The 21,361-nt window shown below is 59.2% G+C and overlaps 1 protein-coding gene across 1 annotated transcript; it reads left to right on the top strand.

Moving 5' to 3' along the window:
- The first annotated feature begins 218 nt into the window (after window positions 1-218).
- LOC135881433 (solute carrier family 2, facilitated glucose transporter member 9-like) lies at window positions 219-18,886 on the top strand. The gene is made up of 12 exons (XM_065408093.1): window positions 219-263; window positions 3,760-3,858; window positions 4,935-5,095; window positions 5,490-5,614; window positions 6,095-6,240; window positions 8,137-8,269; window positions 8,713-8,900; window positions 9,391-9,501; window positions 11,585-11,686; window positions 12,490-12,565; window positions 15,401-15,528; window positions 18,647-18,886. Exons 1-12 carry the CDS (start codon window positions 219-221, stop codon window positions 18,884-18,886), a joined length of 1,554 nt encoding a protein of 517 aa, XP_065264165.1.
- The last annotated feature ends 2,475 nt before the right edge of the window (window positions 18,887-21,361 follow it).

Here is a 21,361-nt window from a genome sequence, read left to right as displayed (position 1 = left end):
CCCCGGGGCCCACCTCTCCCTGGCCAGGAATCCTCCAATGGCCTCGCGGGCATCGCATGATCCCCACCCCCACCCCACCCCGATTTTTCCTCCCTGCTTTAAAAAAAAAAAAAAATCAAATAAAGTAAGTGCTGAAATGAGCGAGAGTGCTGGAGTCAGGCGGCCTTCCTCCCCGCTGCCTCCCCATCCTCTGCCTCTCTAGGGCCCGCATCGCCCCGATGGAGGGGAAACCTGGCCTGCACGGCCACCGACGAATCACCGGGGTGAGTGACTCGGGGGATCCTGTGCCCCCGGCTTCCCTCCCTTGCCCCAGCCCGCCCGCTGCCTCCCCGCCAGGCTCGCTGCGCCGGCTGGCATTCCGGGCGGGATTAGGGGGATTAGACCTGCACGCGACTGGGACAAGCCACCATTCCCGGGGCCGGGGCAGCGCAGGGGCGTCAGCTGCTTTGCTGGCATAACCCCCCGGCCGGCTGCTTTGAGGGTTGGGGGGGTATGGGTCCAAGAGGGGGTGGGGGGGAGAGATCTCAATTTGTCAGGACTCTGGGTTCTAGCCTGGCTCTGGTAAGGGAGCAGGGTCTAGTGGTTAGAGCGGGGGCGCAGGCAGCCAGGACTCCTGGGTTCTATCCCAGCTCTGGGAGGGGTGTAGGGCCTAGTGGTTAGAGCGGGGGCGCAGGCAGCCAGGACTCCTGGGTTCTATCCCAGCTCTGGGAGGGGTGTAGGGCCTAGTGGTTAGAGCGGGGGCTCAGGCAGCCAGGACTCCTGGGTTCTATCCCAGCTCTGGGAGGGGTGTAGGGCCTAGTGGTTAGAGCGGGGGGCGCAGGCAGCCAGGACTCCTGGGTTCTATCCCAGCTCTGGGAGGGGAGTGGTGTTCCAGTCCCGTCTTTGCGGTGGACTCTCTGAGCAATGCTGGGGCAGACCCAGCACTGCTCTGTCCTGTGATGTCCCTGGCTAGGAGCCAGGGCCAACACTGAGCTGTCTCCCGGGGGGGGTTTCGCTCGCGCTCAGGAAGCAGTTGCACTAAGGAGAAGCTGCTGCCCGGGGATCAATAGACAGCTTTGCATAGGAGCCTCCCAGGCAGGCGAGGGCTGTGTCAGGCCTGGCATGGGCTGGGCTGGGGGTGCTGCAGGCCCATGCCGGGAGGGTCCCCAGAAAAGCGAGGCACAGCCGGTGGGGACCCCCAATCTCTCCCAACTCGGGAACAAACCCTGTATTACTGCCCCCCGCTCCCCGGTTCTGCATGGCCTCATTGGGGAGCAGCGAGCAAACCCCCCATCTCGGCTGGTTCCAAAGGGACCCCTCCCCCACTCCCAGAGCCCCCAGCCACTGTCTGAAGCGGGGCACTGCCCAGGGTTGGCGCGGTCCCCGGTCACACCCCCTAGCTGCTGGGACTTGGGGACGGGCCTGGCTAGAACTGGGGCGATGGGGTTAAAAGTGACGGCTAAAGGAACTTGCTCCCCCTTCCCTCCCCCTCCCCCTCTCTGCACCTTCCCCCTCCCCCAGCCCCATTGGCATCTTCCACCCTTCAGCCAGGCCGAGTTAGACAAGGGACCCCCCCCAGCCCCAACTTTTGGGCTTCTCCACAAAGGGCCAGAGGGAGGCGCTGCTGATCCAGGCCCAGTTCTCCTCTCCCCCCCCCCCCCCCCCCCCCCCCGCAGGAAGGCTGCAGAGCCGTGGAGTTTTATAACCGATGCAGAGAGATGGAAACGGGGCAGGAGAAACACGGGGGGCAGGGCCGGCTCCAGGCACCAGCTTAACAAGCAGGTGCTTGGGGCGGCCAAGGGAGAGGGGCGGCATGTGCGGCAATTCGGGGGCGGCAGGTCCCTCACTCCCTCTAGGAGCGAAGGACCTGCCGCTGAACTGCCGCTGCCGATCGCGGCTTTTTTTTTTTTTTTTTTTTTTGCTTGGGGCGGCAGAAATGCTGGAGCCGGCCCTGACGGGGGGGAACGGGGGGGGGTCTGGAAAATGCCCAGCGAGAGAGAGACTGGGAGAGAAGCGGCGTTTTCAGGCAGAAAGGCCAGTGAGCGCTGCCCAGTCAGTGGTTCTCAACCTGTGGCCCGTGGGCTGTTTGCGGCCTGTATGACATCCTCAGGGCCGTACGGCTGGTATTGGATGCGGCCCACAATGGTAAATAGGTTGAGAGCCCCCGGTCTAGGTGGAGAAGCTGAGAGACGGGCAGAGGCCGTAGGGCATGCGCTGCGATTATCCAGCCGCGCGTCCAAACAAAGCCCCTCGGTGCTAGTTTTCCAGGGCTAGGCCAGCCAGTGCGCTCGCTGGGGAGATTTGTCTGCAAAGCCCCTCAGAAGGCAAATGGGGCGTCTGCAGAAACAGCCCCACTTAGAAGAGCTGGTGGCTCTGAGTGCGGAAGCGCCAGGGTTTGGAAGCTGCCCGGCTCCCATCGCAGAACAGAACCAGCTTGTGCTAGGTGGCATGTGGGGGGTGGGCTGCAGCTGTGCTCCCCTGGCAGGGGGGCATGGAAGGGCCAGCGTGGTGGAGGCGGTGGGATGGCGCTGACGGTGCTAACACGATCCAATGGCTGGAAGTTGAAGCTTAGACACATTCAGACTGGACCAGTCCCTATGTCCTCAGACCCAGGCTTTGGCTAGGCCTTGCTGATTCTTTCCGCAGAATATCTCCAAGATACGGCCCTGCCCAGCCGTCCACACAGCGAAACGCTTGGCCGGGTTCTCCTCCTCTCGGGGCTCGATTCTTGCCCCAGCCGTCTCTCTGGCCTGGCCCAGTGCCCTCTTGCCCCCTTGGATTCGTTCAAACCACTACTGCAACGATCACGCTCCCAGCACGGCGCTTTGACCGGGTCACCCCTCACCTGGCGTCTCTCCACAGGGATCCCCCTTTTCTATTACATCAAACACGTCAATGGCCAGGCCTTTCCCTGGCAGTGCCCATCCGGCCTAGCATCTCCCACTGGCTACGGAGCTGGCGCCGCTCGCCTCCCATCTGCCCTGGCTGGACACCTGATGACTGGGCTTCCATCCCAGAGAGAGATGCCGGGTTCTTTCATGCCGTGCCAGGGCGAGCTGTTACATGCTCAGAGAAGCTATGAGGAGACACGGTGCGGGGAGGGAATATCTTTTATTGTACCGACGTCTGTGGGTGAGGGAGACGCGTTTGTCTCTCTAATAGCCCCGGCTCCGCCACCATGTACGTCACACACGGCGCCAGCCCGTGGCTGAACATTGTAGCGCCGCTGAGAACTCCGTTACTAGAGTCCCTGAGATAGCCCAGCCCACGACGGGCCTGCTAGACCAAGCCCAGAGCCTCGCATGGGACCTGGGAGTGAGCTTATGGGGCAGGGGAGCTTGCTGGGCTGGGTGCCATGGGGCTGCCTGGGTAGCGGGGGCACTCCAGCCGGGCTGCCGGGCGTCGCAGTGGAGGCTGGAGCCGCGTTGGGTGCATGGGAGCATCCGGTTTTCACCGCTGGGGCCAGCTGCGTGTCCCACCTGGGTGACCTGTGGCCAGAAACGCTCGACTGGTGGTGGGGTTGGAGCTCCAGCCGCTTCCCTCTCCTCCTCGCTGCCCTTCCCCTGGGCTGAGCGGGAGCCAGGTGCCCCCCATCCTGCAGGCAGGAGCTCCTGTGCTGGGCACACATGGGTGGAGAGATGAGACCCCTGCGGCTCATCTCACTTGAGAGGCTGGGCGCAGCTCCCCGGGGCGGAGGGAGCGGCTCATGGCTCCACTGTCTTCCCCCTCCTGCCGGGGCTGCACTGACACCGTTCTGCTCGTGTGTCTCCTCTCTCCCAGCACCTCACCTTTCCGCTGCTCGCCGCCACCCTGCTGGCGTCCTTCGGCTCCTCCCTGCTTTACGGCTACAACCTGGCAGTGGTGAACTCGCCGGCCGTGGTAAGAGCTGTGTCCGTCCGTCTGTCTGTCTTTGCGGGGGAAAGTCACTCCCTCCCCGGACTGGGAAATCCTAGGCTAGGCAGATACCTTGACCCAGCGGGTCTCTGGCAGGCAGATGAATTTTACTGACCGGGGTGCGGCCACCTCTGGGGTGTTGAGCAGCAGGCCTAGGAGCGGGAAAAGAGAGGCAGCATCCGGGTGACGCTGCAGGGGGGAATGAGGGGATCAGGATGGGATCACCTGAGCCGGGAGGATGCCCTGCTCACACCCCGACTCTGACGAAACGCCCCATGGGATCGTTACTGACCAACGTCTGACCCACCCCCACAGCGCCCCTAGCACCATGGCTCCGTGCTGACGCGGAAGGAAGAGCCGCCCCATACAAATGACCTTTGGGAAGTTCTCGTGCTGGTGCTAACGGGTCGGATCACAAAGCTTTGTGGCGTGCGATCGGGGGGCCTGGTAACCCGGACCCCCGGCACAGGGAGAGGCAGAACGGGTTGAAGATTTCCCAGGAGAACGTTTTTGCCGTTTTGTCGAAATCTAAACTTCCCCGGGAAACGTGTCCTTTTTGACGACGTTTCATTGGGGAAAACACCATGTCGGACTGTTCGCTTTGACCTCGCCGGAACGGCCCGTTTCATTGGTCATCTGGAAACAGCACTTTGGTTTGAAATCCCACGTGGTTGTGGACAATATAAAAGAACTCGGAAGGGAAGTTTGCGGCGTTGCTGAAATGGGAGGTTTCGACGGACCCGAAACGCCGTATTTCCCACAATTCCCTGGCGCGGGACGTTTTGAAAGTGGCCATTTTCGTTCCCGGTTCGGAACGGAAGCGAAGTTTGAAATGTTGGGACTTCCCGCCCCACGAAGTCCAGCATTTCAAGCCACTCCTGGGCGAGGGGAAGCGGGACCGGCTCTCTGATGTGTTGGGAGAGGAAGCGCTGAAACGATCAGGAGCTGGGTGTGTTACAGACACATACAAAGACCCCGGAGGGCCGGGAATCCAAGCAGCTGGTGGGTCTGGTGGGCCGTGGGCAGCCCGCTCTGCTAGCCCCTGTCTCTCTGCCTTGCAGCACATCAAGGCCTTCTACAACGTCACCTGGTCCCAGCGCTACGGGCAGAGCCCGAGCCAGGACCTGCTCACCGTCATGTACTCGCTGACCGTCTCGGTCTTTGCCCTGGGGGGGCTGGTGGGCTCGTTTCCGGTGGGGATGCTCGTGACTCGATATGGGAGGTAAGACGGGTGCGGGAGGGGGGCAGGATGGGGGTGCACCCATAGCCCGGCTAGAGGAAGCAGGGGGAGGATGGTGCTTTGTCTGCCCCGGTGCCAGTCATGGGGTGCCCGCCTCTAGACCAGATGGAGCAGGGGGACACCCAGCAAACGAAGCCAGCAGGGGGGGAGAGGAGAAGCCAGCCTGACACATGCCCCACTCTTATGGGGGCAGGGAGAGCTGCCAGGAATGCCCCCCCCAAGCTCCCCATGGGGCTGGGATGGAGAAGAGAGGGGAACAGCTGGGTGGATGGAGGAAGAGAGAGCACGAAGCGTCCTGCGGGGGGCGTCACGCCCTGCAGAAGGGAGGGGCCCGTGCCAGGCAGAGGACTGATGTCCTGCCTGTCCCCCCTGCTAGGAACGGCACCCTTGTGCGGAGCACGCTGCTCGTCTTCCTGGCCGGCGCCCTGATGGGCTTCAGCCGCTACCTGGCGTCGCCCGAGATGGTCATCGTCGGCCGCTTCGTCACGGGGCTGCATTCAGGTAGCGCCCTGCGTGGGCTGCCCCACCGCCTGCCCCGGGGCTCTGCCTGGCTCCGGCACCCGGCCATACTCACCTGGGCGCTGGCCCTGCCGCACCCCTCGCAGGGCGGGTTTGCATCTCCCTCTGCGGCAGGAACGGGAACCACAGGCGCCAGCCCAGACGTGCATGGGGCCGCGGCTCCGTCCCGTGTGGGGTTGGGCTGCTGCAGCACGGACAGGACGGGGGGGAGGACGGACCCGCTGGGGCCGTGCCCATCGCTGGGGCCCTCCTGGGGATCAAAGTGGCTCATGACCAAGAGGGGTGTCCCGGGATTGAGCAGCCAGCCCCAGGGCATTCTGGGAGGAGGGGAGCTTGGCTGGAGCCTGCCCTGGGAGCTCCCCCTCCGGCCCAGTCTAGGGGGGATCCTGCCTATTGCCCAATGTGACTCCAGTTCTCTCTCCCCCCTCCCCCACATCCCGCGTGTCTCCTCCTCTGCCCCAGGCATCTGTCTCAGCGTGGTGCCCATGTACCTGGGAGAAATCGCCCCCAAGAACCTGCGCGGGTTCCTGGGCTTGGTGCCCAGCATCTTCATCTGCCTGGGGGTCTTCTCCGCTCAAGTCCTGGGCCTGCCGGAGCTGCTGGGGGAGGTCGGTGCTGCTGAAACACCCCTGAAACGCTGCTGCTTCCTCCCAGCCCCCAGCCTGCTCCCAGTGAGCTCCGACCCCGCGGGAGGGGGGCGAGGGCTGGGGGGCGTCTCCTGGGGCTCTCCAGGGTCCCGTGTCCGCTGTGCAAAGCGCTACGCTTGGGGAGGAAAAATCAAATGCACAGCTACGAACGGGGACCGCCTGGCTCGGCGGCCGGGCTGCTGTGGCAAGGATCTCAGGGTTACAGTCGCTAATATCAGGCCGGGAGTATTAACCGGAGGGCCGTACGTCCGACCCGGCTGGAGTCCGGTGTCCGGTTCTGGGTGCCGCACTTTAGGAAAGACGGGGAGTCCAGCGGAGAGCAGCAGAAAGGATCAGAGGTTTGGAAACGCTGTCCTCTGAGGAAAGGTTAAAACACGGGACAAGTGTAGTCTGGAGACAAGAGGGCTGAGGGGGACGTGAGAACAGCCTGCACATCTGTGAAGGGCTGGTACCAAGAGGACGGGGATCAATTGTTCTCCATGTCCATTGAAGGCAGGACAAGAAGCAATGGGCTTAATCCGCAGCAGGGGAGATTTAGGTTAGAGATTAGAATCATAGAATCTCAGGGTTGGAAGAGACCTCAGGAGGTATCTAGTCCAACCCCCTGCTCAAAGCAGGACCAACCCCAACTAAATCATCCCAGCCAGGGCTTTGTTAAGCTGGGCCTTCAAAACCTCTAAGGAAGGAGATTCCACCACCTCCCTAGGTAACCCATTCCAGTGCTTCACCACTCTCCTAGTGAAATAGTGTTTCCTAATATCCAACCTAGACCTCCCCCACTGCAACTTGAGACCATTGCTCCTTGTTCTGTCATCTGCTACCACCGAGAACAGGCTAGATCCATCCTCTTTGGAACCCCCCTTCAGGTAGTTGAAAGAAGCTATCAAATCCCCCCTCATTCTTCTCTTCTGCAGACTAAACAAACCCAGTTCCCTCAACCTCTCCTCATAAGTCATGTGCCCCACCCCCCTAATCATTTTCATTGCCCTCCACTGGACTCTCTCCAATTTGTCTACATCCCTTCTATAGTGGGGGCCCAAAACTGGATGCAGTACTCCAGGTGTGGCCTCACCAGTGTCAGATAGAGGGGAATAATCACTTCCCTCGATCTGCTGGCAATGCTCTTACTAATACAGCCCAATATGTCGTTAACCTTCTTGGCAATGAGGGCACACTGCTGACTCATATCCAGCTTCTCGTCCACTGTAATCCCCAGGTCCTTTTCTGCAGAACTGCCGCTTAGCCCATCGATCTCCAGCCTGTAGCGGTGCATGGGATTCTTCCTTCCTAAGTGCAGGACTCTGCACTTGTCCTTGTTGAACCACATCAGGTTTCTTTTGGCCCAATCCTCCAATTTGTCTAGGTCACTCTGGACCCTATCCCTACCCTCCAGTGTATCTACCTCTCCCCCCAGCTTAGTGTCATCCGCAAACTTGCTGAGGGTGCAATCCATCCCATCATCCAGATCATTAATGAGGAAAGGTTAAAAAACTGGGCCTGTGTAGTCTGGAGACCAGAGGGAAACCTTTCCAACTCTCAGGTAGTTAAGCTCTGGAATAGGCACCCGAGGGAGGTTGTGAAGTCCCATCACTGGGGGGGTCTAGGAAGGAGACTGGACAAACGCCCCTCAGGGGTGGTCTGGGTTGACTTGGTCCTGCCTGAGCGCAGGGCGTCGGCCTAGACGACCTCTCGAGGTCCCTTCCTGCCCTTGGGCTCCCCATCCCCATGTCATTGCCCAGCCGGCAGCTGGCTCCCGATATTCAGCCTGCGTCTCCTTGGCTTTGCTTATCCCGCTGGTGCTAGGGCTACCCCCTCGCCACCCCCCCAGACCCCATCGCCCTGCCTGGCTCGTTGCAGGATGGATACTGGCCTCTCTTCCTGTCCCTGGTGGTCATTCCAGCCTCCCTGCAGCTCCTGCTGCTGCCCTGGTTCCCCGAGAGCCCCCGCTACCTGCTGATTGAGAAGAACAACGTCCGGGGGGCCACGGATGGTGAGCGGAGCCCCCTGGCAGGGGGGTGGCTGATGTCTCCCATAGGGCCAGGCTGCTCCCGGAACCGGGGGAGGGGGGATTAGGTCTTTCTGTGTCCTACCCTGTCCCGAATCCCAAAGAGAGACACGATCCTCCAACTGCAGGCCCAAGAGCCCCCTGGGCCAGATTCTGTGCTGGCGCAAATCAGCTGCAGCTCTGCTGACTCCGCCCGGAGCGCTGCCTGGCCCCTCCCGGGAAGGCTGCTGACCGCTCCAGGTTTTCCAAGGGCCCATCACCGTAGTGTCTGGGCGCCTCCCATCCTCCTGGCTCTAGCCTCTCCCCCCGATGGGGCAGGGCAGGGCCAGTACAGAGGGGAGCTGAGGCCCAGGGGCGCACAGCTGGGAATTGAGCCCATATCTCCGGAGTCCCAGCCCCGTGCCCGAGCTTTGCTCCGCTCTCCCCAGCGCTGCGCTGGTTCCTGGGGAAGGACGACGTGCGGGACGTGCTGGAGGAGATGCGGGAGGAGCAGCGCTCGCTTTCCTCCCTGGAGACCATCTCCGTCTGGCAGCTCCTGCGGGACGGCTCCGTGCGCTGGCAGACGCTCTCCGTGGTGGTGATCAACATGGGCATGCAGCTCTCTGGGATCGATGCGGTGAGTGCTGCCAGGCCCATGCCCCAGAGGGGAGCTCCCCCAGTGTCCCCCCCCCACACCTCCTGCCCTGGAGGGGAGCTCCCCTCATCCCCCCGCCCCTCCTGCACTGGAGGGGAGCTCACCCTGTGCCCTGGAGGGGCTCCTGTCTTCCAAGAGCCTCCTGGCCCGTTGGCCCCTTGGCCTCGCAGGGAAATAGCCGTGCTGATCATGCAGCAGGTCCCTGCAAGGGGGACCCTGGCCCAGAAGGAGCTAGGCTGAGCCCCCCCCAGCTCGTCTCACTCCAGAGCCAGCGAGCGCCCCTGGGCCGGAACAGCCTTCAGTCCCATCCCGGGGCAGGCTTTGAACTAGCGACCGGGGGGCTCCCGCAGTGCCATGGCCAGAGCCCCCAGGGGTGTCCCCCCCCTGCTTGTGGTTCCAGGTTCTCGTGGGGGCCTCTCTCCCCCCCCAGCCCTGCCGCTCACCCCCTGCTCTCTCCCCCTCCCCTTGGCAGATCTGGTTCTACACCAACACCATTTTCCAGCACGCCGGCATCCCGGGACCCGAGATCCCCTACACCACCGTGGGCACGGGAGCCATCGAGGTGCTGGCCGGCCTGCTCGGCGTAAGTGCTGCCACAGCCCCAGCGATCTGGGGCGGGGGGCATGACCCCACTGAGCAGTGCTAACCGGGGTCGGGGAGGGGTCATGCTGGCTGGGCTGGGGCATGGGGGAGGGGTCACAGTAGGTGAGTTCATAGAATCATAGAAGATCAGGGTTTGAAGGGACCTCAGGAGGTATCTAGTCCCACCCCCTGCTCAAAGCAGGACCAATTCCCAACTAAATCATCCCAGCCAGGGCTTTGTCAAGCCGGGCCTTAAAAACCTCCAAGGAAGGAGACTCCACCACCTCCCTAGGTAACGCATTCCAGTGCTTCACCACCCTCCTAGTGAAATAGTGTTTCCTAATATCCAACCTAGACCTCCCCCACTGCAACTTGAGACCATTGCTCCTTGTTCTGTCATCTGCCACCACTGAGAACAGCCGAGCTCCATCCTCTTTGGAACCCCCCTTCAGGTAGTTGAAGGCTGCTATCAAATCCCCCCTCATTCTTCTCTTCTGGAGACTAAACAATCCCAGTTCCCTCAGCCTCTCCTCATAAGTCATGTGCTCCAGACCCCTAATCATTTTTGTTGCCCTCCGCTGGACTCTTTCCAATATTTCCACATCCTTCTTGTAGTGTGGGGCCCAAAACTGGACACAGTACTCCAGATGAGGCCTCACCAATGTCGAATAAAGGGGAACGATCACGTTCCTCGATCTGCTGGCAATGCCCCTACTTATACAGCCCAAAATGTCGTTAGCCTTCTTGGCAACAAGAGCACACTGTTGACTCATATCCAGCTTCTCGTCCACTGTGACCCCTAGGTCCTTTTCTGCAGAACTGCTACCTATCCATTCGGTCCCTAGTCTGTAGCAGTGCATAGGATTCTTCCGTCCTAAGTGCAGGACTCTGCACTTGTCCTTGTTGAACCTCATCAGGTTTCTTTTAGACCAATCCTCTAATTTGTCTAGGTTGGGAGACAGGAGGTGGTACTGGGAGAGATGGGGTGGCAGGGGGTGCAGGTGGGAGGTGTCATAGTGGGTGAGATGGGGGGTGCCGGTGGGGGGAGGGGTCACAGTGGGTGAGGTGGGGGTGCTGGGGAAAGGGGTCCCAAGGGCTCATTCTGGCTATCCTGACTTCAGTGGAACAGCCCATAATAACCCCTGTGAGCCGAGCCCGTCACTGGGGGGGGGGGTACGGGGGCTGGTTTACGGCTTTTCCCCTCAGTGCCCAGCCGGAGCTAGCAGCTCCCCGCCCCCAGCCTCACGCTGGGCAGATTTGCAGCCCTCGGCCCCTGGGCGCTTGATTCGACAGGCGGGCGGCCCCCACGTGGCCTGGCCTGGGCGAGCAGGGACCCCAGCCCCCGGCCTCCCAGCCGCAAGCAGGCCTCTCTGGCGCCCCGGCAGCCCAGCAGGGCTGGTGGCGCCATCGGGCCAATTGCTCCGCGACACAGACACAAACGGCCCCCGACGGACGCGCCGAGATTGGGTCTAAAATGACAAGCATTTGTTCTGCTGTCAATATCCCCCCTGCTCCTGCTCCTGGTCCTGCACGGGCTCCCCGCGCCCGCGCTGCGCCCCAGAGCTGCTGCCTGGCTCCGCTGGGCACTCGGGGCAGCTCACGCCTGGCTGGGACAAGCTTGGCCCCGCTGCTCCGGGTCACTTTGGCCCTGGGCCCTGGGATTCCAGCCCAGGAATGAAGGGGACGGGCATCTGCTCCTCCGTCCCCTTTCAACGTGCAAGGCCCTAGCCTGCTGGTGCCCCCTGCTCTAACCACTAGCCTGCCCTCCCTCCCAGGGCAGGGAAAAGAACCCAGGAGTCCTGACTCCGCCAGTGCCTCCCTGCTCTAACCACTAGCCTGCCCTCCCTCCCAGGGCTGGGAAAAGAACCCAGGAGTCCTAGAGGTTACCAGGTAAGTGTCCCACCCTCACCCTCAAGCTCTTGAGTCAGCCAATGAGAACTGGGTCTGGTGATGTCATACACCTGTGCTGCATGTTATTGGCTGTACATGTCGCTCTGTGCCCTGTGGGGGGGAGGGTTTGGGGGCTGGCGGGTCTGATGCCCTCTCCTGCTAATGCCTCCCGTGCCGCTGGCCTTTCCCTGCAGTGCTTCACCATCGAGAAGCTGGGCCGGCGGCCGCTCATCATCATCGGCTTCTCCTTCATGGGCTTCTGCTGCGCTGGCATCACCTTGACCCTGGTGCTGCAGGTAGGAGTTGGGGGGGGTGTCTCACCCTGGCACCTCCCTCTGAGACCAGCCGGGGCCAGCGCGCTAATCCCGGGTACCGCCCCCGCTCCCGTGAGCGCTGCTGGGCTCCCGCTCAGCCCCCATCGGCTGGGCTCCCGTCCCCGGCTGTTTCGGGATGAGTTACGTTGGCGTGAGGCCAGAGCAACCCACAGGCATCGTTGCAGGGCAGCCGGGGGCCGGATCCTGCTCCGGGGCTCGAACTGAGAGAGACGCTCCTTTAGCCAAAGACGTTTTGTGTCTGGTGCAGGCCAGGAGAGAGCTGGGTGTGAAGGGGGGCTGTGGGTCAGGATTGAGGGGCGGCAGGCAGGGCTGGGCTAGCAGGGGGCTGCGGGTCGGGACTGAGGGGCACCGGCCGAGCTGGGTGGGCAGGGCTGGGATAGCAGGGGGCTGCGGGTCGGGACTGAGGGGCACCGGCCGAGCTGGGTGGGCAGGGCTGGGATAGCAGGGGGCTGCGGGTCGGGACTGAGGGGCACCGGCCGAGCTGGGTGGGAAGGGCTGGGATAGCAGGGGGCTGCGGGTCGGGACTGAGGGGCAAGAGCTGGGCGGGCAGGGCTGGGATAGCAGGGGGCTGCGGGTCGGGACTGAGGGGCACCGGCCGAGCTGTGTGAGGACTTTGCATGGCACGTTGCAGCCGGTTTTCTCTCTCTCAGCCCTTCGGTTTCCCAAAGAGCAGCTCCCCAAATTTGCTTTGCAAGGAGGCGGTAACTGGGCGGTTAGTCTAGCAGCATCCAGCCACCCCCAGCTTCTGCACCTTCCCTCCCCAGGCTACGGTGCCCTGGATGCGCTACCTCAGCGTAGCCTGCGTCATCGGGATCATCGCTGGCTTCTGTATGGGACCAGGTGGGTGCCGGGGGCTCTCCCTTCTCTAAAACAAACAACGGACTGGCCGGGGGCTGCGGGTCGGGACTGAGGGGCCCCTGTGTGGACGGAGGGAGCCTTAGACTGGACTAGCAGGTTGCGGGGCTACAGGAATCCAGTGAATTGGCAGAACTGGGGGGAAGGAGCTTCCCAGGTTCAGCAATGGCCCAATACATGAAGGGTCAGTATTTTCCTTCCTCTGAAACATCAGGTGTCATCGCTGATGGGGACCGGGCCATTGAACCGACCCACCAGCGCTGGATACAGCGCGCTCGGGGGCAACGTGCTGGACTTGGTAACCCAGTGGTTTGATCTGGTAGGGTAGGAGATGGCAGACGTGGCTGGGCCAATGGTGGGGCCAAGGAGGCAGGACCCTGGGATGAGACTCTCACACACCCAGATCCAGGGAGGGCTGCGATGAGATTGCTCCCCTCCATATTCCCCCTACATTTAGCAAACTCCTCAAGACCCTTCTGCACATGCTAATAAACTTCTCTTACTTACTTAGTAGGCGAGTGGTTTTCTGCCTTTAAATAAGCGTGGAAGTGAGAGCTCCCTACAAATGATGAACGAGGCCTGGAATGGTTTACCCAACTGATGTATGAGTGGGGCTGCCAACAGATCTATAATTCATTCGCAGCCCAGAATTTATTTGCTGTAATTACATCTTTAATTAGGATTTTAATGGCTCATTGTTCACAAACAATGATGAATCGGATTTAAAATATATATATATTTATTCCGGGCGAGCTGTGAGTAACGGTCCATCAGGGGCCGCTTCTCCCCATATGAATTTTTTTTGCATTAAGTATCTTTATTAAAGAGGCGCATATGTCTGCTTTCCTACTCTGGGAGGTCCTGGTCAAACCATCATGGTTAATATCATAACTGTACATATTGCAACAAACCCAAAGTCCCCTAGCTACTCAGAGTGTCAGGGCAACCCTGGGTATAGAACTCGGCCTCTCATGCTTCAAAAGCACAGACCCAACACTTGAGCAAAAGGAGACTCTCCCTCAATTATCATAAGTATTGGGCTGATGACACACAGTGGAACAGTTATGAGTTCACCCACTAGATGGCAGTGGTGCATAAAGCCCCATCTTTTCTCTATGGTATTTTTAAATTCTTTTGAAATATTGTTTGAATTAATCTCTTGTGGTATCTAGATGTCTCAAATTGCTTTCCCCACGGGGTTGGATACACGGTCAGTAATAGGATGCAGTCTTTCACCTTTAAGTAGCCAGTTCAAATCCAGCCACAGGTCAGCATGGCCCATTCGCCCTCCCCTGGAATGAACAAGTGGTCTCAGTCCAGTTCTTGGTGGACAAATTGGGCCAATGAAAAATTTCCCATCAAAACTGTTTTTCAACAGCAATTCATAGAGCTGATCAGAAATTAGTATTTTCGTCCCACGGGAAATTCCAATCTCTGATAACATTTGTTTTTGTCCTGAATTGGGCTAAAAAGTTGGAATGGTTCTGAACCATTCCAAAATGTTGTATTTGAAAACACCGAAAACATCTAATCAAAATGTTTCACTTCAATAATGTTGAAATGTAATATAACATACACATATATATATATATGTGTAAGTCTAAACAAAATGAAACAAAAGTTGGAATGAAACAGAGTCGAACGGACACATTCCTTTGGATTTTGAATAGTTTCTAAACTTTTTCAACAACAAACTGATCCATCAAAAAGAAAATTTCTACCAGCTCTAAAAATTGCATTTTCTACAACAAAACTTCATGAAAAGCGTCTGCTTTCTGCACAAAACTTATATTTTCCATCAGCAAATGGAAAACCTGATACCCAAACTATTTCAGCTGTGAAATCCTGCCCAGGTGTCTCATGGGAGTTACAGTTCAGTTGCCCCATGTCCACTTTCTCCTCTATGGGCTCAACTCCTCAGCTGGACTACATCTCCCATGGTGCACTATGGCCAGGGACTCCCAAGATGCACCACCTGCCCTCCAAAAGGTGAGACCATGGTGCATTATGGGAGATGGAGTCCGACAAGAGAACCTGGCTTATAGAGGAGAATGGGCGCATGAGAGACCTGTACTACAACTCCCATAAGGCAACGCGATGGAATTTGCAAATTGAATTATTTCAGTTTTCGAATTTTGGCCAAAAATCAAAATTTTAAGTGGAAAATTTTGATAAAAAGGATTTTTCGTTTTCGTCAAATTTTTCTGCAGAAGAACAAACCGGTTGTGACCGGTTCTCTGGACCAGCACCCCCCCCAGCCCAATCAGCCTCCTCATTAGCAGCCTCAGCAGAGCGGCCCAGCCCCGGGGTTGAGGCGCGGTGCATTGGTGGGGGTTGGGGAAGCTTGCCCTGCAGCTGCCCAGGCTGTACCTGCTCTATCGCTGGAGCCCGTTAATCTCCAGGGCACCTTTGCCAGGGACTGGCCTGGCGCTGGCTGGCAGGAAGGGGCAACGGCTGTGTGATGCCTGAGACGTGTCTGGTTCTGGGAGGGCCAGGCCCTGGGGGCAGGGAGGAATAGAACGGGTCCCGATCCTGAGATCACTCATACACCTTTCAGTCCGGAGTCACTCCTGGTTCACGCCCCAGACCCCGGGTTTCCCTGTGGCCTTTTCCTGGGAGGCTCCAGGCTGGCACCTGGCTACGGAGGCTCTTCGCCCTCTCCCTCCACCGGATGCAGCCCAGAGGCGTCTGTGGGACTCGAGCCCCTTGGCACAGGGTCTCCTCATGGGCACCCGCCGCAGAGACCATTAACCCTCTAGTTGCTGGATTGCGATCCCATGCCAGCACACGAGAAGTTTAACCCCCCTCTCACCCGTCCAGCTGGTGTGCCCTTCCTGATGACTGCGGAGCTCTTCAAGCAGTCACACCGCCCCGCTGCCTACATCGTGGGGGGGTCCCTGAACTGGCTCTCCAATTTCACCGTGGGCTTCGTCTTCCCCTTCCTACAGGTAAGGACCAGCCATGGATGTGGCCTGGGGTAGCAGCCAGCAGCCCCAGTCAGGGATCAGGGTGCCAGGGTTCCCCACGCACACGAGAAGATGGTCCCTGCCCCAGATAGCTAACAGCCCACGCATAGACGAGAGGTGGATACAGACCGATGGAGGAGCATGAGGGACTAATAGGACGAAATCAGAGGGCAGCAAGTTTTTAACAAGCCCAACGAAACACTGTCTCATGCAGCATGTTGTTAACCTGAGGAACTCACTGCAGCAGGAGATGAAGTCCATATATATCACTTCTGCCACACCCCATTGCCCCATACACTAGGCCTGTTACCTTTCACAGAAGGAAACTAGATTGGTTGGGCATGACTTTTCCTTGACTATAAAGTGCTACATTCCCCAGAGTACAATCTGGACCAGTGAATAGCTGTGTCCCTTCAGTTCCCCAACCTGGGGGGCCCTTTACACTGCTTTGCTCTGAGAGCTACTGCTCCTGGTCTGCTCACATGCAGCCTCCAGCATGTAAACCATTCCCGAGTCCCAGGTCTACTGTGTGAGTGGTGTAGCCAGCCACTCATGAATTACACTGCAGAGCAGCACCAGCAAATTCCCAGTCTCAGACTTTCCCCAGAAATGTCTCTCTGGTACTGCCCAGCATCACAGAGTATCAGGGTTGGAAGGGACCTCAGGAGGTATCTAGTCCAACCCCCTGCTCAAAGCAGGACCAATTCCCAACTAAATCATCCCAGCCAGGGCTTTGTCAAGCCTGACCTTAAAAACCTCCAAGGAAGGAGACTCCACCACCTCCCTAGGTAACCCATTCCAGTGCTTCACCACCCTCCTAGTGAAATAGTGTTTCCTAATATCCAACCTAGACCTCCCCCACTGCAACTTGAGACCATTGCTCCTTGTTCTGTCATCTGGTACCACTGAGAACAGCCGAGCTCCATCCTCTTTGGAACCCCCCTTCAGGTAGTTGTAGGCTGCTATCAAATCCCACCTCACTCTTCTCTTCTGCAGACTAAACAAGCCCAGTTCCCTCAGCCTCTCCTCGTAAGTCATGTGCACCAGCCCCCTAATCATTTTCACTGCCCTCCGCTGGACTCTCTCCAATTTGTCCACATCCCTTCTGTAGTGGGGGCCCCAAAACTGGACACAATACTCCAGATGTGGCCTCACCAGTGCCAAATAGAGGGGAATAATCACTTCCCTCGATCTGCTGGCAATGCTCCTACTAATACAGCCCAATAGCCTTCTTGGCAACAAGGGCACACTGCGGACTGATATCCTCCTGCACAATACAAGCTCATAGAAAGTCTGTCATTTATTAATAGAAAATCACACGCACCATTCTTGCTACCTCAAATAGAGTTTCCCAAACACATTGGTTTAGATAAAACAATAAAACAAGTTTATTAACTGCAGAAAGCTGGATTCTAAGCGATCACAAGTAATGAGGCATAAAAGTCAGAATTGGTTACAAGAAAATAAAAGTAAAATGCAGCTAATGCCAAACTTAACAAAACTAAATGAATTCAAAGCAAAGGTCACGCTCACATGTCTCATCAGTCCTACTGGCGGAACTCCTTCCAGACAGGATGTCTCCCCCAGTCCAATGCTGCTTTCTTCTTCTTCAACTATTGCTGATACCATGGGTAGAGAGAAAGGTAGAGGCGACTTAGTACACTTCTACTCCTTTCTTATAGATCCTTCCCTTCTTTGGGAGTCGTCTCCAGACGAGATTCAGGATGGGAATGGCAAGCTGTTCCTTTGTCAAGATGTAGATTTGTTTTCACCCACACCCTCTTTCCTGCCAATGAATAGCCATTTAACCAGGTGATGGCCCATTTAATCTTGTGGACACCTGGCTGAGGCATCGGCCAGCCTTTTGTGTCTGAGGAACTGGTTTGTGGCTGTTCCCCAGACTTAGAGCATGTCTTAGCAATACCATACGATAGAATCTTATAACTATACATACATGTTGCCACACACATTTTACCAGAACAATAATGATCAGCAAATTATGAGTTTTCAAATGATACCTTGCAGGCCATACTTTGTACAAGATTTATCACAGGGGTGCAGACAGTCACAAAGTCCATGCTGGCAATTCCTTATAACCCTGCTATGCTCCAGGGGCTTAACATTGATTGTTTAATAATTTGTTCAGTATCGTTCTAGGTCTTGAAGTTAGGCTGACTGATCTATAATTGCCCGGGTCCTTTGTGTTCCTCCTTTTGAAGATAGGTTCTATGTTTGCCCTTCTTCAGTCCTCTGGGACTTCCCCCGTCCTTCCTCAGTTCTCTCAAAAATAGCAGCTAATGGGGCAAAGATTGCTTCAGCTAGCTCCTTAAGTACCCTGAGGTGAATGTCATCAGGCCCTGCTGACTTGAATACCTCTAACTTAGCTAAATACTCTCTAACCTGTTCCTTCCCAGTTCTGGCCTGAGGGCCTTCCCGTGTTGTTAATAATAATTGTGTTAAGCAGCTGGTCACCATTAATCTTCTGAGTGAAGAAAAATATCCTCTGGGGGAGTGGTCTCATGCTACGGGATCCCTCAGAGGGGCAGGATTAAACCACTGGTCAGGGACATCATGGGGGAGGCTCCACCTTCCTCTCTAGGAGGTTTGCCCTACCTGGCTCTCATCACCTTGGGGCAATGGCCTCCCCCCCAGGAATGGATTTCTCCTGGCAGCCAGTCCAGCGGGTCGGTGTCCGTGCCCCATTGCGCACATGGGGAATGGAGGTACAGAGCGGCGAAGTGACTAGCCCATGGTCACGCATAGAGTCTGTGGTGCAGCAGGGCCTTGAACCCTGGTCTCCTGAGTCCTGGCCCAGCATCGTACCCACAAGCCCAGCCTCCCCCTGGAATGGGAAGGCACCAGTCCCTGCTGAAGGGGTGGTGCCCGCGGCTCAGTGGGGCAGTGGTATAGCCCAGTGGGGTGGGAGGCAGGGAACATGGCTAAGGGCGCGAGTGCGCTGGGCCATTCCGAGGTGGGATGGGTGCTAGGTGGCCCCGGGGCCGGTGCGGCTGTGACAGGAGGCCAGAGCCGTGCTCGGTGGCCCCGTGGCTGGCTGGGAATCCCTGCTAAGCCCCCAGGCCGCGTTCTCTCGTTGCCCCAGATGTCAGCCGGTGCCTTCTGCTACCTGGTGTTCTGCGGGGTCTGCGTGCTGGTGGCGCTCTACGTCTACCTCGTCATCCCCGAGACCAAGAACAAAACGTTCGTGGAGATCAGCCAGATCTTCGCCACCCGCCGCCCCTTCCTCGCTGCCCCGGCCGGCGCCGTGAAGATGGTCCCGCTCGGCGGTTACGGGGCCTTGGAGAACAGCTCCCTGGAGCTCTCGGGGTCCAGCCAGGCGTGACCCACCCCAGCAGCCGCTGGACTACTGCCTCTTCGCCCTGTTGTGGCACCCCAGCCCTGGCGGGTCAGGCCGGGAGTGGGGTTGGGCTCAGATGGGGGTGGGGGACAGTCGCTGGGGCTGTGGATTAATTCCCTTCCTTTAACCTCTTCCCGCCTGGCGTCTGGCTCGGTCCCGCGGCCTAGAAAGGCCGTGAGCGGTGGGAGGTATCACAGGTGTGAGGGTCGCTGGGCCAAGGCCGGCACCTCATGCCCAGGCTCTGTCTCTCCCCATCCCACCAGTTGCCTTCTCCTCCAGGAGTCCCAGGGCAGCCTCTCCAGGTCGCTGCTCTCCAGCTCTGCAGGGCATTGGGCCTGGATCACCCTGCACCTTCCCTGCATGGCGGAGGTGGTGCCAGCCTGGGGCGAAGAGCCAGTGGGCTCAGCTGCTCCCCGCTGGGTCCCCGTGGTCAGGGGAGAACCCCTGCTCCCCCCGGGGCCATGGCTGGGAGCCGAGTCGGGGCTCATCCCTGGTCTCCAGGCTGGGCGTGAGATTCTTTCCTCTCCCCACCAGGAGCCCTCGGGGTTTGCCCCTTAGCACCGTGAGCCAGCGCCTCTGGAAGCAGTGACATCACAGCGGTTGGCAGGTGCTGATTGGCTGACGGTGTCATTCCTGGAAGGACCGCCCTTGAAGAGGCGGAACTTCTTGGAAGGCCCTGGGGCGGGGGGAGGCGGCTCCTGCCCAGGTTTGGGTATGACGCCCAGGGGGAGGGAGGTCGGGGGGTATTTAATAAAGGAAATTGCCTGTTCAGGCTGCAGTCGTGTGCGGTGCTGGGGGTAGGTCATTCCCTGTTCCTGATTTGGGCCCCAGAGCGGTTGTCTCATTAAACACTGAGATACATCAGCAGATCTATGGAGGTGGGCGGGGCTGCGGGTCGGGACTGAGGGGCACCGGCAGTGCTGGGGGGGGAAGGAGGCCAGGGTTGGGATAGCAGATGGGCTGCGGGTCGGGATTGAGGGGCACTGGCAGTGCTGGGAGGTGGTGGGGGAAGGAGACCAGGGCTGGGATGGCAGATGGGCTGCGGGTCGGGACTGAGGGGCACCGGCGGTGCTGGGGAGGGGGGAAGGAGACCAGGGCTGGGATGGCAGATGGGCTGCGGGTCGGGACTGAGGGGCACCGGCGGTGCTGGGGAGGGGGGAAGGAGGCCAGGGCTGGGATGGCAGATGGGCTGCGGGTCGGGACTGAGGGGCACCGGCGGTGCTGGGGAGGGGGGAAGGAGGCCAGGGCTGGGATGGCAGATGGGCTGCGGGTCGGGACTGAGGGGCACCGGCGGTGCTGGGGAGGGGGGAAGGAGGCCAGGGCTGGGATGGCAGATGGGCTGCGGGTCGGGACTGAGGGGCACCGGCAATGCTGGGATAGCAGGGGCCACTTTGGCAGGACTAAGGGACCAGGGAGCTTGTGAGGCTGCAGATCAGTTTCATGGATTCGCCCCTTGCTCAGATCTGATGCAGCGGCGTCTGTCCTGGGCGAGGGGAGGCCGAGGCGTGGTCAGTGGGAGCTGCCTGGCGGTGCCACCCAGGTGAATGACAGATTCCCCCCACCCGCCCCCCCTGTGCCCCTCGCTGAACCGACTCCTGCAGGGGTTGGATGGGGATGGGAGCGGAGCAGTGGGGGCCATGGGTCGGGGGTCCCTGTGCTCCAGGCCATGGGGGGATGTGCCCCATGGCGGTTTGTCTGGTTGCTGGGACGGCACAAGCTCCGCGTCCCAGCACCTGTTACCTGCCTGGGAGATGGGAGGAAAATGGCAGCTCGATCTAGCGCAGGGGGAACCTCCCAGAGCCCCCGGGCGTCACTGCAGCGAAGCAGCCGCACATTCAGCTGCGGGTCCCGGCCTCGCTGGGGATCTCAGCGGGCGGAGCGGGATTCCCAGCCCCCTGTCTCTGGGCTCCACGCCCAGCCCAAACCCAGATCTGCAGCCTGGTCCCCCGCGGGCTGGGGATGGGCAAAGGGAGAGCTGGACCCCGGGGCAGAGGTAAACCCAGACTCCCAACTCCTGATCTGAGCCTGGCCCCGTGGAAACCCAAAGGTCAAAGGTCACCAAGCTTTTTCAAACCTCACACCAAGTTCTGATTGGCGTTCTGGGGTCGGGTCGGGCCCGTTCTCACCCTGACGGCCCTGTTCTCCCGCCTAGTTACCCCGCTCAGCCTGAGCTGGGTTTACAACCTCGGTCGCCTTGTAGTCATTGGTTTTGCAGGCCGCAGGTACCTGTGATGACCACGAGGTGTCCCCATCCGTCACCACTAGGGGTAAGTGGCCCGCAGGAGGGTAGGGGCTCAGGGCACGTGGTACCCGAGAGGCCGGGTTGTAAGGGGGAGGCGCTGTGGGGAGCCCGGAGATAAGCTGGGTGCCCTGGCAACCCCGGTGCACGGTCCTGTCAGTGCCGGGGTTTTGCAAACATCCCGCTGCCTGTCCTGCGTTCATTGGGACAAGCGTTCATTG

This window comes from Emys orbicularis, chromosome 7, assembly GCF_028017835.1.
Source record: "Emys orbicularis isolate rEmyOrb1 chromosome 7, rEmyOrb1.hap1, whole genome shotgun sequence".
Taxonomy (NCBI): domain Eukaryota; kingdom Metazoa; phylum Chordata; order Testudines; family Emydidae; genus Emys; species Emys orbicularis.
Note: the sequence above shows the minus strand (reverse complement) of the source record. Positions and strands in the feature narration are given on the sequence as shown.

Bases quoted from the DNA above. Each gene is read 5' to 3' on its own strand.
- LOC135881433 (XM_065408093.1), top strand. From the start codon at position 219: ATGGAGGGGAAACCTGGCCTGCACGGCCACCGACGAATCACCGGG. The intron at 5,096-5,489 runs GTAAGACGGGTG...CCCCCCTGCTAG, and splicing joins CTCGTGACTCGATATGGGAG to GAACGGCACCCTTGTGCGGA. The intron at 11,687-12,489 runs GTAGGAGTTGGG...TTCCCTCCCCAG, and splicing joins CCTTGACCCTGGTGCTGCAG to GCTACGGTGCCCTGGATGCG.